At 40.2% G+C, this 16,821-nt stretch overlaps 1 protein-coding gene and 2 long non-coding RNA genes across 3 annotated transcripts; 1 reads left to right on the top strand and 2 right to left on the bottom strand.

The window, feature by feature from the left end:
* The first annotated feature begins 628 nt into the window (after nt 1–628).
* On the top strand, nt 629–3,183 carry LOC142391879 (uncharacterized). Its single transcript, XR_012770613.1, has 3 exons — nt 629–1,423; nt 1,522–1,676; nt 1,893–3,183. It is a non-coding gene; the product is annotated as an uncharacterized LOC142391879 (long non-coding RNA).
* Nucleotides 1,758–4,007, bottom strand: LOC142391877 (uncharacterized). Its single transcript, XM_075478065.1, has 6 exons — nt 3,908–4,007; nt 3,622–3,802; nt 2,893–3,141; nt 2,598–2,769; nt 2,361–2,509; nt 1,758–2,214 (listed from the first exon to the last, which is right to left on the bottom strand). The coding sequence occupies exons 1-6, from the start codon at nt 3,953–3,955 to the stop codon at nt 2,036–2,038; spliced, it is 978 nt and encodes a 325-aa protein (XP_075334180.1). The 5' UTR covers nt 3,956–4,007; the 3' UTR covers nt 1,758–2,035.
* Nucleotides 4,008–4,386: 379 nt separating this feature from the next.
* LOC142391880 (uncharacterized) lies at nt 4,387–5,150 on the bottom strand. The gene is made up of 3 exons (XR_012770614.1): nt 5,094–5,150; nt 4,551–4,824; nt 4,387–4,463 (listed from the first exon to the last, which is right to left on the bottom strand). It is a non-coding gene; the product is annotated as an uncharacterized LOC142391880 (long non-coding RNA).
* Between the last annotated feature and the right edge of the window lie 11,671 nt (nt 5,151–16,821).

The following is a 16,821-nucleotide window of genomic DNA, read 5'->3' as shown; positions in this document are numbered from 1 at the left end:
CGGTGTTCACCCGGCTATTAGGCCAACGGAGACTTTATAAATCATAAATTCCATAACACAGGCTTAGATTACAACTGACACAAGAATACTATTGTAGAAATAATGCAAATATTGGTGGTATAACATTGACCAGCAAATTTTACAGCTGACACAGGCTGAATTGTTCACATGTAATTCTTTTATCCTAACAAGAGTAAGATACCTCTCATGTCTCACACCCACCCCACTTACTTAAAAATACAGACAACACAACATCTGACTGTAGAATAGTTTGCAAACAAGCTTACTAACACTTTCAGCAGCTTTGGTTTATTATCAACAGTTTGATGACCCTAACCCTCTTAAGAAATGTGAAGGCAGAAGAAGGAAGAACATAAGCTTGACCTCCTTTTTAAAATGTTTTTGTGTTGACTTTGTCGAATCTCACGTTTATATTTTGAAGGTTTCCCAAAGACAAAGATATGAGGAAGAAGTAGGAAGTTGTAATTTAGATTTTTTGTCGTAAAGTGGGTGTTACTGACGTCATCCTCGTGCTACTACCACAGACAGCCCACAGACCTGCTGCCTATTCATTCATTCGGCTAAAATTCAAAATGACAGTAACCCGGATTTTTTTAAAGATCCTATGACATGAAAATAAATGGAGGCTTTTATATATTTTTAGAGGCTTTAGTGGTCCCCTTATACTGTATTATACTGTATATAGGCAACATTCTGCCTTGGTGCAGAATTACAGCCAGTCCCAAAATGAGTTTTTCTTAGGATCCTCAGAATGAGCTGTTTAGGGCCTGCAGCTTTAAATGCAAATTAGGAGGAGAAAGACGGGGCAAAGCGGAGGGTGGGGGTGTGGCCTTACTTCCGCCCTTGGTACCATGCGCAAATGCGTTGTGAATCGCTATGGCACGTAGAACAGCAGTCGTTCAAGCTTTTCAATTTGACCCAGAGTCTGATCCAGATGGAGAAGAAGTTGAAGAAGTTGAAAATCAGCGACTACAGCAGGACGTCTCTGAATGGTTAGTTAAGTATTTCGCCGTTAATTTAGTTTGTTTTGCTTATGTGTTGTTACAGATATTATCATGTGGGCTTAGCTACCTATGCTGAAGTAGTTGTATGTCTAGTTATATCAGTAATCTTTGTCATAAAAAAGAGCTATGCAGCCTTCACATCCATGTAAATCATGTTGCACATTACTCATGATTTATTCCTGAAGATAAATGTTCACCGTATGAAAAATAATATTTGATTTACTCCAGAGCACATTTGATGTTTACTTACTCAACAGCCACAAGCTAGACACTAACAAGCCATTATACCTTTTTATGTTGTTTATATCCACCTACATTTTTTACATAGGTGCCATTGTGGAAAATGTGCAACTATGCCCACAGAAGTGGAGAATATTTGCTGCCTTGAGATACCACAGGTAACATTCTCACCACCTCACTGGAAAATAATTTGTCTCTTCTTTCGGCAACTAATTTTGCTAATAAATGTCACTTACCATTTCTAATTCTAAAAAAGGTTACTACACGACTTCGGGAGGTCGAAGAACAGCTCCCATGCATGGTAGACCATCCTGGATTGGAGCCTGTCTGCCTAAATGTCTACTCACTTCAAAATGCCAGCCAAATATACAGAGCAGACTATGGTCCTCTACAGTTCAGAGAAATACACCGGTAAATTGTGCATTGTTAGATAAGTTAATAACAGAAGTTTAGAGTTTTGACTTTGTATTCCAATAATTTATTTATTTTTGTACAGCGAGGGATGGGGTGGGGGGGGGGGACACAAAACAGACCGAATATGATCCATTGGTGCATAGAATTATTTTTTCACACACACAATGATACATTCAGAATTTAATATCTAAAATTTCTGAATCAATTGTTCAGTCGCTACAGGTATCTGTCCTGTCGCAGTTTTGTGAGCTGGTGCTGGGGCTTCTTGGGACGCAGAATCCGGGTTGTAATTCCAGCCTGTGTGGTCCTGCGCATCCGCTCGGAGTTTCCTGATGAGGAAGGCCACTATGTTGGGTTTAAACGGCCCCCTGTTTGAACCTTGAAACAAAGCTGGCAATGACCTCCTCCTTGTCCGGCCTCTCATACTGCGCTGATAAGTTTTCTGGGACAGAGATGGCCAACAGCGCATCGTTGTATGGTGTCGGGTTAAAAAAGACTTCATCGAAGATTAGGTCCATCATGTCAGAAACATAACCTGTATCATAAAGCACAAGCAATATCTCCATTTAATTGGTTGAGTTTTGTTTTTACTGTGCATTTGTATGTAATCCATTTTTCTTCGAGAGAAATAAATGTTAAAATTCCAAACAATGTGTCATTTTAATTGATTTGAACCATTACCAAAGGTCGCCTTCGTCTTTACTGGTTTAGCTCTGCACTCTCCCTTCCGAGACTTTGGAAAGGAGAGTTTAAAGAGGGGTACACCTTCCTCCGTTTCGGCCTGTGGTCGATCCGCATTTTCATTGAAATGCATAGCAGCCAGGTAGAGTCTGGAAGTACAAGATAAAAATATTTGTTCATATTGACAGATATTTTAAACTAAAATTCCTAAAAGTATTGAGTAAAGATTTGTTTTACCTGCACAGCATTCCAATAAAGGGAAACACTACATTTTTTGGAGCAAAACGAAGGATGACTGCATGGAAAGCCTCCAAAGATGACGTTTGGTGGTGGGGGCTCAGTTTTTCCACATCCTTCAGCGTTCTTTTCTTTGTCAGCAGAGACTCCAACTTGTAGAAAGCTGGAGTTGCTGCAAACAATAACAAAATATCTTATTAGAAAACAATACAGTAACAAATATCACAGCAATGACCTCGTTGTTTGCTTGTCTGTTTGCTGTTTTAACATTTTGCCTGCATATTGGTTGAGATACCTGCTTGGAGCCATTTCTTTTTGTCCGTTGTTGTGCGGATTGCATGCTCACACTTGGGGTAAAGAGGATTCTCATGCGTGTGGATATCTTGCACATGGTTGAGGATCGCGTTCCACTTGGCAATTCTCTCTGGCCCTGAGGTTGAATTAGCTGCAGTCCAGTATATGTGGTTGTTGATGCTTTTCATCCACTTGTTCAGTTTCTCACAGTCTTTCATCTTACATAGGACTTCCAGTTTCTTTGAAATTCCTAAAATGAAAGCAAACAACATTCCACTTAGTAAAGAGTAAGAGTGACAACTATGCTGTAGCAATTCAAAAACAATTTCAAAGCATTTGATAATATTGACTCATAATGTCAGCATTTGACTGTCCAACATCACTGCTGTCAATTTTTCTGATGACACAGCAGTAGTTGACCTAATTTCTAAGAACAATGAGCAGGCTTACTTGAATGAGGTAGATAGACTTTCAAACTGTTGCCAAGACAACAACCTACTCCTATTGTTACCAAGACTAAGGAGATATATATAGATTTCAGGCAATATCAGCAGAAAGTCTACCAACCAGTCCAGATTAACGACTCTGAGGTGGAAAGAGTAGATCTTGGTGTTGATATTTCTGAACATCTGACTTTGACCAAACATGTTGATTCACTGGTGAACGCCAGCGTCTTTTCCACCTCAGATGCCATAAGTACTTTAGGTTACCTGAAAACCTGAATAGTTACCTTTTGCGAAGTGCCACACATCGTAGTACTGGGTGATGTTTCTCTCCCTGAGGAACTTTTGAACTTGAGGATGACGATCGGTGACAATGCAATCCAGTTTGACGTCACGCGACTCGAGCAAGGCCAGACTCCTCGTCAGGCCCTCTTTCTCCATATAGCAGCTACCACCAACCTCGTTGCTCTGTCACCACAGAAAAAAAAACACATTAGTAGACAATGTATTATGGACCTTGATTTTTAAATTACAACAAATAACCCCTTTACAGAGTCAATTTCAACAACTCACCTGGACCAACTGAATGTCCACAACGGTGTTAGTTTGGAGATCCATCATGGTGTAACTCCCATATTTTGCAGAGTGACCTGTTAAAAATTGGGTTTAAATAATGACACTTGGAATCACTATTCAATACATATTATGTATTCTTATATTTAGGTGCAATTCATAACTTCACATAACAACACACTGCTTAGAGCCATCAGACCTGGTCCCTGGCTTTTGTGTGTCTCAGAGCCAGCACTATTACACTCTGATTGCTGGCCTTTGGCTACAGATAGTTGGAGCTAAAGACCTTGATAAAACCACCCCCTGCCTGCTGTCATTCCTTTGAACTTCAAACAATATCACTGTACAAAATACAATACTTCAGTCAAGTAACAATACCTGGAGAATCAGCCCTCGTGTCACCACCGAGTATGACTTTTTCCTCCCGAGTAAGCCGCTGCAGATTCACATCCTGTGTGACTTTCCAGTGGTGAATAACCGCAGGTTCAATGAAGGCTCTGGCATGCCGGCGAAATGTTTCATACCGAAACAACTCCAGCTTCATTGCCTTGAAGACCTGGGTGTGGAGGGGAGAAATAATACATGTAATTTGATATAAATACAAGTATTTCAGTTACGGTATCTACAGTTGCACATACTTTACCTTTTCTATTTGTATGAAAGATGCACCACTCAGGTACACAGCGGCAGAAAGGTGCAGGTTTCCAGCTGGCGTGCTACCCAGGATAGGCTGGCTATTCCATTGTCTTCTAAATGTGCAGTGGGGACACCGCTGCTTCACAGACAGGAATGTCCCCAGCCTTTGAGTCTTCACATCACATGCCCGTGTGCAGACCGGACATGCATTAAACAACTGCATGATGCAGTTCTCGTACACTATGTACTTCTTGATGTGTGTGGAAGTGGAGGACTCCTCTCTATATAAAACCACAAAGAAAGCAAAACACATTTTGAGTTGATCAGATTGAGCTTTCATCTGGACAGTACTTTAAACCAGCACACTCCTTGAAGCCGGATGAATAATCTGTATGCACATAAATAATCCTAAAAGTGATGCTATAAACAACAACAGTCTCGCTGAGACCAATCCTTCATGTTGGAATGCCATACAATTAAAAAAAAATTATGAAAGTTCTCACAATCCCTACATTTTCTTCACACTCACACACAGATAATGATAACTTACAGCCTCAGTGTAGAGTTTTCGGACGCTGTGACAGAGTCTGCAGGGTCATAAGTGGAACCCTGTCCCTTTGGGGTATCCACTAAAGAGCTTCCCTCCAATGCATCATCTTCCTGCTCCTCCTCAAGATCCAATCGAGGTCTTTTGGATGGTCTCTTTACTGGTGTTGATGACAGGAACAAAGGGTCTACATTGGACGTCCCAACACCAAAGTCTTTGCAGGAGACAGTTGCCTGGACACCTGCAACAAATATCACCATTGTACCGTCAGGATGTATGTTTGTTTGATATGTCAAGTCATTCATGTGTATGACATATGATGTATTCATACAGTGACAGCACTCTTCTAACCCAATTTCACATGTGGGACAATAAAGTTAATCTCATCTTATTGAAGGTGGCTAGAACATACCTTCACTTCTTTCTTTTTTTTACTTTATTGCCAATAACGTATAGGCAATACAAACAAACACACCACACAGAAACAGACAAATAATAATAATAACAATATTATACATAAAACACACATATACAAATAAAATTGAAAATTAAAATAAAATTAAAATAAAAATACATTAGAAAAAAAAAGGTTCACCTTGATTGCAAGCTTATGTTACATTCGTCTTATACAATTATATGCTTAACCAATATAAAGAATGACAGGTGTCCATCTCCTAAGGAAAAGGGGTAATTTTAACTGTAGAATGGCAGTCATATTTTCCATCACTTGGACTTGATTACACCTCTGTCTCCATTGAGCCACTGTATGAGGCTCAGGCTGCATCCAACGCATTGTAATAATTTTTCTTGCGATCATTAGTAAGACATGCAAAATATAACACTGGTCTTTAGTAAAGTTTTGTTCTGTTGTTTTCTCAAGCAAAATAAATACAGGGTCAAAATACCTTCACTTCTGATGTGGGCCTTCAAAGTCCTAAAGGATAGCTGTGTGGCTACAGTATGTGTTTCCAGTTGGTCTGTCTGGCAGGCAACATCCCTTGAGAGAGGCAGCTGAATAAAAGCACTTGATGTGCTGGCCTGTGTAGATACAACAAGGTCAAATTAGTACAAGTTATTACTTTGTATATCTTCCAAATGCAAGTTTGAAGACTTAGCCCTATGCTAATCGCGATTTTGACATTCTCAGCTGATTGCTCTGGTTTGCAAAGATGGACGTAGCGCTAGTCATTTTAATCAGGGGAAAGGCAGATATCGTGCGCGCCATAACACCAACAGCAGGACGGCTATCAAAACAACAAATAAGTACACAACACTGGCGTTACAGTAAATGAGGTGTCCACTCGCATACCTCATGCTATTTACTGTTACATTAGCGACAGTAGCTGCATTAGCTATTAGCTGCAGAGCTAACGATACTTTCAGGACACTTTCTTGTGGTAACAAGCTATTTAACTATACTGTACATACATAAAAGCAAGACAATTATAGAGCGTTAAATTACTTACTTGTCCGAGGTCTGTAGTTGGGCCAAAGAGAGTTGGTACTGATCCAGGGTTCATTTTAAGACGATCGGCAAGGCCAGCTCGGTATTGGCCCAAGTTTTGGAAACAATCCTCCGTGAAATGTTTGGCGCACACATACACAAATCTCTTCTGTTCTTTTGTCACTTTCCCAGAAAAAACAAAATCTGACCACTGGCTCTTTAGGGGTTCTGATGCAGGAGCTTTAAAAAGATTTTTTAGATCCGTTGTACATCCATGTACAGAGCAAATGTTATGCTTTCGATCAGCCATGGTGTGTTAGATATCCTACGCAGAAAAATCAAGATGGCGTTGCGCAGACTTTCAACTGATTTTACAATGAGCTGGCCAAAGAGCTGTGGGCGGGGAAAGGCAGTTTATTGGCTCTGGGTGGAAACAACCTCCACGTCATAAGCGGGCACACGTCATAAGCGGCGGCTTTCTCGATCAGGCCTTCTGCATGGTCACATTTCCAAAGGCAGAGAATAATTTCCAGTGCATGGTTTAGGTCTATCGTCATTTTTAGACACTGGGGGACCGCAGGCAGGCTAGAGGAACTCATATTAATGTTAAACAACCTTAAAAAGTGAAAATTTCATGCCATGGGACCTTTAAGTAAGTGACGCACCTCCACGTTATCGTATGTATTATATTTTATATATCGTATGTCTTTTGCAAAATAACCTATTTTACATCACATATGTTACCAGGATATTATATTACTGTTAAGCCTACTATGAATATTAAAATACGCTGAATCATGTGTCTCGTATCATGCCTACATATATGAATTTTGCAGAAACAAAACCCCCGTGAAAATCAGTTTTGTATTCAAGCGAGTTATGATTGATGAGCTGACACTTCATTGCACCAGCCAGCCAGATTGCACTGAGTGGAGCGGATGACCGGGAAACCAATAACCCAAGAACGTAAATTAGATTTATTATTTCGTTTTAGTTTCCCTGTTTATTAAATGTTCTGTTTTGTGTTGGAAAAAGGGAGAACAAACACCAATTCCCTTTTTTTGGTCATACAGAAAAACGGGAAAACAAAATATGGAGTCGTTATTTAGTTTTTCGTTTGCCAGATTCAATGGAATAGTTGAATGATCGGATGATACACAGACCGAGCAGCCTGAAGACCTTTGATCCTGCGACAGCCAATCAGAGCAGCCTGAAGACCTTTGATCCTGCGACAGCCAATCAGAGCAGTCGGAAGATGTTTGATCCTGCGACAGCCAATCAGAGCAGCCTGAAGACCTTTGATTCTGCGACAGCCAATAACAGCAGTCGGAAGATGTTTGATCCTGCGACAGCCAATCAGAGCAGCCTGAAGACCTTTGATCCTGCGACAGCCAATCAGAGCAGCCTGAAGACGTTTGATTCTGCAACAGCCAATCACATGATGACGTGATTAGTAAACTGAAAATATTTTCTTGTTTGGTTCATAATTGTTAATGGTTTCTTTTAGTGGTTATTTTGTTTGTTAGTTAGTTAAGTTAGTTATAGTTATGAAAGGGAATGTTTGAATTGCTACCAGTGTGTGTGCGTGTTATATAGTTCTGTTAAGAATGTGTTTTGAATAAAGTGTTTGTAGTTGTTTGTACTATTTTGTTTACTGGGTACTCCTTTGGTTCCTGAGTTGTGCGTTTGGGTTCAAGTGCTAGTTCTATTAGTTAAACACATGCCACACAGACATGAGTTGTTTTGTTTTAACACATTCAAACCATTAAAATGGTACTCCACTTTGTTCGCACACCTGCAACATTTTGGCTCCAAAGGAGCAAAATGCAAGGTCACATTACAGGGTCTGACATGTTCACTCTTAACTGTAGGCTATGTCAGGGTGTATTTTACTGTAATCTCCAGCAATCCTGACATGGGCCCAACAGTGAGGAGGACCAACACATTGTCCAGATTGAACAATCTAGACACCAAACTGCTGAAGACCTTGTATTGAGAGCCCGCTGGGACCTGCACTGAGGCAGACAGGAAGAGGCTTCAGTGGGTAATCAAAGCAGTAGTAGTATTAGCTAAATGAAGGAACAACATGAATAAGAAAAATCAGTGCAACTCTGTTATTTTATGTCAGGGACACTTTGTTTTGTCCATTTCTCAACATATTCTTATTCCCAATCATACAAGGCTTTAAGACAAACATAATAAATGCCTGGAATAAGGGTGAAGCTTGTCCGCTGACATGTATACATACACAACCGCCATGAGCAAAGAGCAAAAGTTGGGGTAGTTTCGCGTATTACATGGTAAGTGTCGCGGCGAGTTATGCTGTAAGACTGGAGAAGGTGGGAATTGGCCAGGAGTTAGGCTACACTGGAAGTCCGGGCAAAGTAGGAAATAAGTGAACGGAATGTACACTCTAATACACAGTCAGTATTGTGAAGTGTTACCTAAAGTCCTCTGTCATTGTACAGAGACGCTATGATTTGCTTGTACAGCACCTAAAAAAAACCCTCACTGTTGTCTATATTCATAGACACACCCAGCCTCGCTTTCAATATAACACAAGCACTCACATTCTATAATTGCCATCAGCAAATTATATGAAAATAATATAAAACATCTTTTAAGAAGAAAAAAAAAGACGGTTGTTGCTCTCGTTTATTTTGTTTTAAGGTTAGTAGATGTGCAATGTTCAGCTGTCAGAAATGAAAGGCTAGCCTAATCTTTTGTCATATTTGGCTGTGATCACTTTTTTGTAGCCTATCATAATTTATATAGGCTATGACGTTCTCCCAAACAACCAGCTGTTGTAGTTTCACTTAACTAAAATAAATGCAGTCTACTACCTACAATGGGTGTATAAAAAGCGGAAAATATGTTTGATATTAAATTAGCACGCTACTTTTATTTTGGCGTTACTTCCGCTTCCGGTCTGCCCGCCGTCATGTTCGAATGTAAGAAACGAAAAATGAAAAAAGTAATTTCCAAAAAAAAAATTTTGTCCGTTATTTGATTTGGGTTTTTCGTTTTTTTAGGAAGACAGAAAAATCCGTTTTTGGTTTAAAACGAAAAATGGAAAAAAGACAGCTATTTCCGTTTTTTCATTTTTTCGTTTTGACAGAAAAACGGATTATACTTTGGTACCCGGACCCGACAGCCAATCAGAGTAGCCTGAAGACCTTTGATCCTGCGACAGCCAATAAGGGCAGCCTGAAGACCTTTGATCCTGCGACAGCCAATCAGAGCAGCCTGAAGACGTTAGATCCTGCGACAGCCAATCAGAGCAGCCTGAAGACGTTAGATCCTGCGACAGCCAATCAGAGCAGCCTGAAGATGTTTGATCCTGCGACAGCCAATCAGAGCAGCCTGAAGATGTTTTATTATGCAACAGCCAATCAGAGCAGCCTGAAGACCTTTGATCCTGCGACAGCCAATCAGAGCAGCCTGAAGACGTTTGATTCTGCAACAGCCAATCACACGATGACGTGATTAGTTAACTGAAAATATTTTCTTTTTTGGTTCATAATTGTTAATGGTTTCTTTTTGTGGTTATTCTGTTATTTAGTTAGTTAAGTTAGTTATAGTTATGAAAGGGAATGTTTGAATTGCTACCAGTGTGTGTGCATGTTTTGTAGTTCTGTTGAGAATGTGTTTTGAAAAAAGTGTTTTTTGTTGTTTGTACTATTTTGTTTACTGGGTACTCCTTTGGTTCCTGAGTTGTGCGTTTGGGTTCAAGTGCTAGTTCTATTAGTTAAACACAAGCCACACAGACATGAGTTGTTTTGTTTTAACACATTCAAACCATTAAAATGGTACTCCACTTTGTCCGCACACCTGCAACATTTTGGCTCCAAAGGAGCAAAATGCAAGGTCACATTACAGGGTCTGACATGTTCACTCTTAACTGTAGGCTATGTCAGGGTGTATTTTACTGTAATCTCCAGCAATCCTGACATGGCCCAACAGTGAGGAGGACCACCACATTGTCCAGATTGAACAATCTAGACACCAAACTGCTGAAGACCTTGTATTGAGAGCCCGCTGGGACCTGCACTGAGGCAGACAGGAAGAGGCTTCAGTGGTAATCAAAGCAGTAGTAGTATTAGCTAAACGAAGGAACAACATGAATAAGAAAAATCTGTGGAACTCTGTTATTTTATGTCAGGGACACTTTGTTTTTTCATATTCTTATTCCCAATCATACAAGGCTGTAAGACAAACATAATATATCCCTGGAATAGGGGTGAAGCTTGTCCGCTGACATGTATACATACACAACCGCCATGAGCAAAGAGCAAAAGTTGGGGTAGTTTCGCGTATTACATGGTAAGTGTTGCGGCGAGTTATGCTGTAAGACTGGTGAAGGTGGGAATTGGCCAGGAGTTAGGTTACACTGGAAGTCCGGGCAAAGTAGGAAATAAGTGAACGGAATGTAAACTCTAATACACAGTCAGTATTGTGAAGTGTTACCTAAAGTCCTCTGTCATTGTACAGAGACGCTATGATTTGCTTGTACAGCACCTAAAAAAAAAACCTCACTGTTGTCTATATTCATAGACACACCCAGCCTCGTTTTCAATATAACACAAGCACTCACATTCTATAATTGCCATCAGCAAATTATATGAAAATAATATAAAACATCTTTTAAGAAGAAAAAACAAGACGGTTGTTGCTCTCGTTTATTTTGTTTTAAGGTTAGTAGATGTGCAATGTTCAGCTGTCAGAAATGAAAGGCTAGCCTAATCTTTTGTCATATTTGGCTGTGATCACTTTTTTGTAGCCTATCATAATTTATATAGCCTATGACGTTCTCCCAAACAACCAGCTGTTGTAGTTTCACTTAACTAAAATAAATGCAGTCTACTACCTACAATGGGTGTATAAAAAGTGGAAAATATGTTTGACATTAAATTAGCACGCTACTTTTATTTTGGCGTTACTTCCGTTTCCGGTCTGCCCGCCGTCATGTTCGAATGTAAGACACGAAAAATGAAAAAAGTAATTTCCAAAAACAAATTTTGTCCATTATTTTGATTTTGGTTTTTGATTTTTTTTAGGAAGACAGAAAAATCCGTTTTTGGTTTAAAACAAAAAAGTGGAAAAAGGACAGCTATTTCCGTTTTTTCATTTTTTCGTTTTGACAGAAAAACGGATTATACTTTGGTACCCGGACCCGACAGCCAATCAGAGTAGCCTGAAGACCTTTGATCCTGCGACAGCCAATAAGGGCAGCCTGAAGACCTTTGATCCTGCGACAACCAATCAGAGCAGCCTGAAGACCTTTAATCCTGCGACAGCCAATCAGAGCAGCCTGAAGATGTTTGATCCTGCAACAGCCAATCAGAGCAGCCTGAAGACCTTTGATCCTGCAACAGCCAATCAGAGCAGCCTGAATATGTTTGATCCTGCGACAGCCAATCAGAGCAGCCTGAAGACCTTTGATCCTGCGACAGCCAATCAGAGCAGCCTGAAGACCTTTGATCCTGCGACAGCCAATCAGAGCAGCCTGAAGACGTTTGATTCTGCAACAGCCAATCAGAGTAGCCTGAAGACGTTCGATCCTGCGACAGCCAATCAGAGCAGCCTGAAGACCTTTGATCCTGCGACAGCCAATCAGAGCAGCCTGAAGACGTTTGATTCTGCAACAGCCAATCAGAGCAGCCTGAAGACGTTCGATCCTGCGACAGCCAATCAGAGCAGCCTGAAGACGTTTGATTCTGCAACAGCCAATCACATGATGACGTGATTAGTTAACTGAAAATATTTTCTTTTTTGGTTCATAATTGTTAATGGTTTCTTTTTGTGGTTATTCTGTTAGTTAGTTAGTTAAGTTAGTTATAGTTATGAAAGGGAATGTTTGAATTGCTACCAGTGTGTGTGCGTGTTCTATAGTTCTGTTGAGAATGTGTTTTGTATAAAGTGTTTTTTGTAGTTTGTACTATTTTGTTTACTGGGTACTCCTTTGGTTCCTGAGTTGTGCGTTTGGGTTCAAGTGCTAGTTCTATTAGTTAAACACATGCCACACAGACATGAGTTGTTTTGTTTTAACACATTCAAACCATTAAAATGGTACTCCACTTTGTCCGCACACCTGCAACATTTTGGCTCCAAAGGAGCAAAATGCAAGGTCACATTACAGGGTCTGACATGTTCACTCTTAACTGTAGGCTATGTCAGGGTGTATTTTACTGTAATCTACAGCAATCCTGACATGGGCCCAACAGTGAAGAGGACCACCACATTGTCCAGATTGAACAATCTACACACCAAACTGCTGAAGACCTTGTATTGAGAGCCCGCTGGGACCTGCACTGAGGCAGACAGGAAGAGGCTTCAGTGGGTAATCAAAGCAGTAGTAGTATTAGCTAAACGAAGGAACAACATGAATAAGAAAAATCTGTGGAACTCTGTTATTTTATGTCAGGGACACTTTGTTTTTTCATATTCTTATTCCCAATCATACAAGGCTGTAAGACAAACATAATATATCCCTGGAATAGGGGTGAAGCTTGTCCGCTGACATGTATACATACACAACCGCCATGAGCAAAGAGCAAAAGTTGGGGTAGTTTCGCGTATTACATGGTAAGTGTCGCGGCGAGTTATGCTGTAAGACTGGTGAAGGTGGGAATTGGCCAGGAGTTAGGCTACACTGGAAGTCCGAGCAAAGTAGGAAATAAGTGAACGGAATGTACACTCTGATACACAGTCAGTATTGTGAAGTGTTACCTAAAGGCCTCTGTCATTGTACAGAGACGCTATGATTTGCTTGTACAGCACCTAAAAAAAAAACCTCACTGTTGTCTATATTCATAGACACACCCAGCCTCGTTTTCAATATAACACAAGCACTCACATTCTATAATTGCCATCAGCAAATTATATGAAAATAATATAAAACATCTTTTAAGAAGAAAAAACAAGACGGTTGTTGCTCTCGTTTATTTTGTTTTAAGGTTAGTAGATGTGCAATGTTCAGCTGTCAGAAATGAAAGGCTAGCCTAATCTTTTGTCATATTTGGCTGTGATCACTTTTTTGTAGCCTATCATAATTTATATAGCCTATGACGTTCTCCCAAACAACCAGCTGTTGTAGTTTCACTTAACTAAAATAAATGCAGTCTACTACCTACAATGGGTGTATAAAAAGTGGAAAATATGTTTGACATTAAATTAGCACGCTACTTTTATTTTGGCGTTACTTCCGTTTCCGGTCTGCCCGCCGTCATGTTCGAATGTAAGACACGAAAAATGAAAAAAGTAATTTCCAAAAACAAATTTTGTCCATTATTTTGATTTTGGTTTTTGTTTTTTTTAGGAAGACAGAAAAATCTGTTTTTGGTTTAAAACAAAAAAGTGGAAAAAGGACAGCTATTTCCGTTTTTTCATTTTTTCGTTTTGACAGAAAAACGGATTATACTTTGGTACCCGGACCCGACAGCCAATCAGAGTAGCCTGAAGACGTTTGATTCTGCAACAGCCAATCAGAGTAGCCTGAAGACGTTCGATCCTGCGACAGCCAATCAGAGCAGCCTGAAGACCTTTGATCCTGCGACAGCCAATCAGAGCAGCCTGAAGACGTTTGATTCTGCAACAGCCAATCAGAGCAGCCTGAAGACGTTCGATCCTGCGACAGCCAATCAGAGCAGCCTGAAGACGTTTGATTCTGCAACAGCCAATCAGAGCAGCCTGAAGACGTTCGATCCTGCGACAGCCAATCAGAGCAGCCTGAAGACGTTTGATTCTGCAACAGCCAATCACATGATGACGTGATTAGTTAACTGAAAATATTTTCTTTTTTGGTTCATAATTGTTAATGGTTTCTTTTTGTGGTTATTCTGTTAGTTAGTTAGTTAAGTTAGTTATAGTTATGAAAGGGAATGTTTGAATTGCTACCAGTGTGTGTGCGTGTTATATAGTTCTGTTGAGAATGTGTTTTGTATAAAGTGTTTTTTGTAGTTTGTACTATTTTGTTTACTGGGTACTCCTTTGGTTCCTGAGTTGTGCGTATGGTTCAAGTGCTAGTTCTATTAGTTAAACACATGCCACACAGACATGAGTTGTTTTGTTTTAACACATTCAAACCATTAAAATGGTACTCCACTTTGTCCGCACACCTGCAACATTTTGGCTCCAAAGGAGCAAAATGCAAGGTCACATTACAGGGTCTGACATGTTCACTCTTAACTGTAGGCTATGTCAGGGTGTATTTTACTGTAATCTACAGCAATCCTGACATGGGCCCAACAGTGAAGAGGACCACCACATTGTCCAGATTGAACAATCTACACACCAAACTGCTGAAGACCTTGTATTGAGAGCCCGCTGGGACCTGCACTGAGGCAGACAGGAAGAGGCTTCAGTGGGTAATAAAGGCAGTAGTAGTATTAGCTAAACGAAGGAACAACATGAATAAGAAAAATCTGTGGAACTCTGTTATTTTATGTCAGGGACACTTTGTTTTTTCATATTCTTATTCCCAATCATACAAGGCTGTAAGACAAACATAATATATCCCTGGAATAAGGGTGAAGCTTGTCCGCTGACATGTATACATACACAACCGCCATGAGCAAAGAGCAAAAGTTGGGGTAGTTTCGCGTATTACATGGTAAGTGTCGCGGCGAGTTATGCTGTAAGACTGGTGAAGGTGGGAATTGGCCAGGAGTTAGGCTACACTGGAAGTCCGAGCAAAGTAGGAAATAAGTGAACGGAATGTACACTCTAATACACAGTCAGTATTGTGAAGTGTTACCTAAAGGCCTCTGTCATTGTACAGAGACGCTATGATTTGCTTGTACAGCACCTAAAAAAAAAACCTCACTGTTGTCTATATTCATAGACACACCCAGCCTCGTTTTCAATATAACACAAGCACTCACATTCTATAATTGCCATCAGCAAATTATATGAAAATAATATAAAACATCTTTTAAGAAGAAAAAACAAGACGGTTGTTGCTCTCGTTTATTTTGTTTTAAGGTTAGTAGATGTGCAATGTTCAGCTGTCAGAAATGAAAGGCTAGCCTAATCTTTTGTCATATTTGGCTGTGATCACTTTTTTGTAGCCTATCATAATTTATATAGCCTATGACGTTCTCCCAAACAACCAGCTGTTGTAGTTTCACTTAACTAAAATAAATGCAGTCTACTACCTACAATGGGTGTATAAAAAGTGGAAAATATGTTTGACATTAAATTAGCACGCTACTTTTATTTTGGCGTTACTTCCGTTTCCGGTCTGCCCGCCGTCATGTTCGAATGTAAGACACGAAAAATGAAAAAAGTAATTTCCAAAAACAAATTTTGTCCATTATTTTGATTTTGGTTTTTGGTTTTTTTAGGAAGACAGAAAAATCTGTTTTTGGTTTAAAACAAAAAAGTGGAAAAAGGACAGCTATTTCCGTTTTTTCATTTTTTCGTTTTGACAGAAAAACGGATTATACTTTGGTACCCGGACCCGACAGCCAATCAGAGTAGCCTGAAGACCTTTGATCCTGCGACAGCCAATAAGGGCAGCCTGAAGACCTTTGATCCTGCGACAGCCAATCAGAGCAGCCTGAAGACATTTGATCCTGCGACAGCAAATCAGAGCAGCCTGAAGACGTTAGATCCTGCGACAGCCAATCAGAGCAGCCTGAAGACCTTTGATCCTGCGACAACCAATCAGAGCAGCCTGAAGACCTTTAATCCTGCGACAGCCAATCAGAGCAGCCTGAAGATGTTTGATCCTGCAACAGCCAATCAGAGCAGCCTGAAGACCTTTGATCCTGCAACAGCCAATCAGAGCAGCCTGAATATGTTTGATCCTGCGACAGCCAATCAGAGTAGCCTGAAGACCTTTGATCCTGCGACAGCCAATCAGAGCAGCCTGAAGACCTTTGATCCTGCGACAGCCAATCAGAGCAGCCTGAAGACGTTTGATTCTGCAACAGCCAATCAGAGTAGCCTGAAGACGTTCGATCCTGCGACAGCCAATCAGAGCAGCCTGAAGACGTTTGATTCTGCAACAGCCAATCACATGATGACGTGATTAGTTAAATGAAAATATTTTCTTTTTTGGTTCATAATTGTTAATGGTTTCTTTTTGTGGTTATTCTGTTAGTTAGTTAGTTAAGTTAGTTATAGTTATGAAAGGGAATGTTTGAATTGCTACCAGTGTGTGTGCGTGTTATATAGTTCTGTTGAGAATGTGTTTTGTATAAAGTGTTTTTTGTAGTTTGTACTATTTTGTTTACTGGGTACTCCTTTGGTTCCTGAGTTGTGCGTTTGGGTTCAAGTGCTAGT

The sequence above is a fragment of the Odontesthes bonariensis genome, chromosome 11 (assembly GCF_027942865.1).
Source record: "Odontesthes bonariensis isolate fOdoBon6 chromosome 11, fOdoBon6.hap1, whole genome shotgun sequence".
NCBI classification, from domain to species: Eukaryota; Metazoa; Chordata; class Actinopteri; order Atheriniformes; family Atherinopsidae; genus Odontesthes; species Odontesthes bonariensis.
This window is presented reverse-complemented; position numbering and strand designations above follow the sequence as displayed.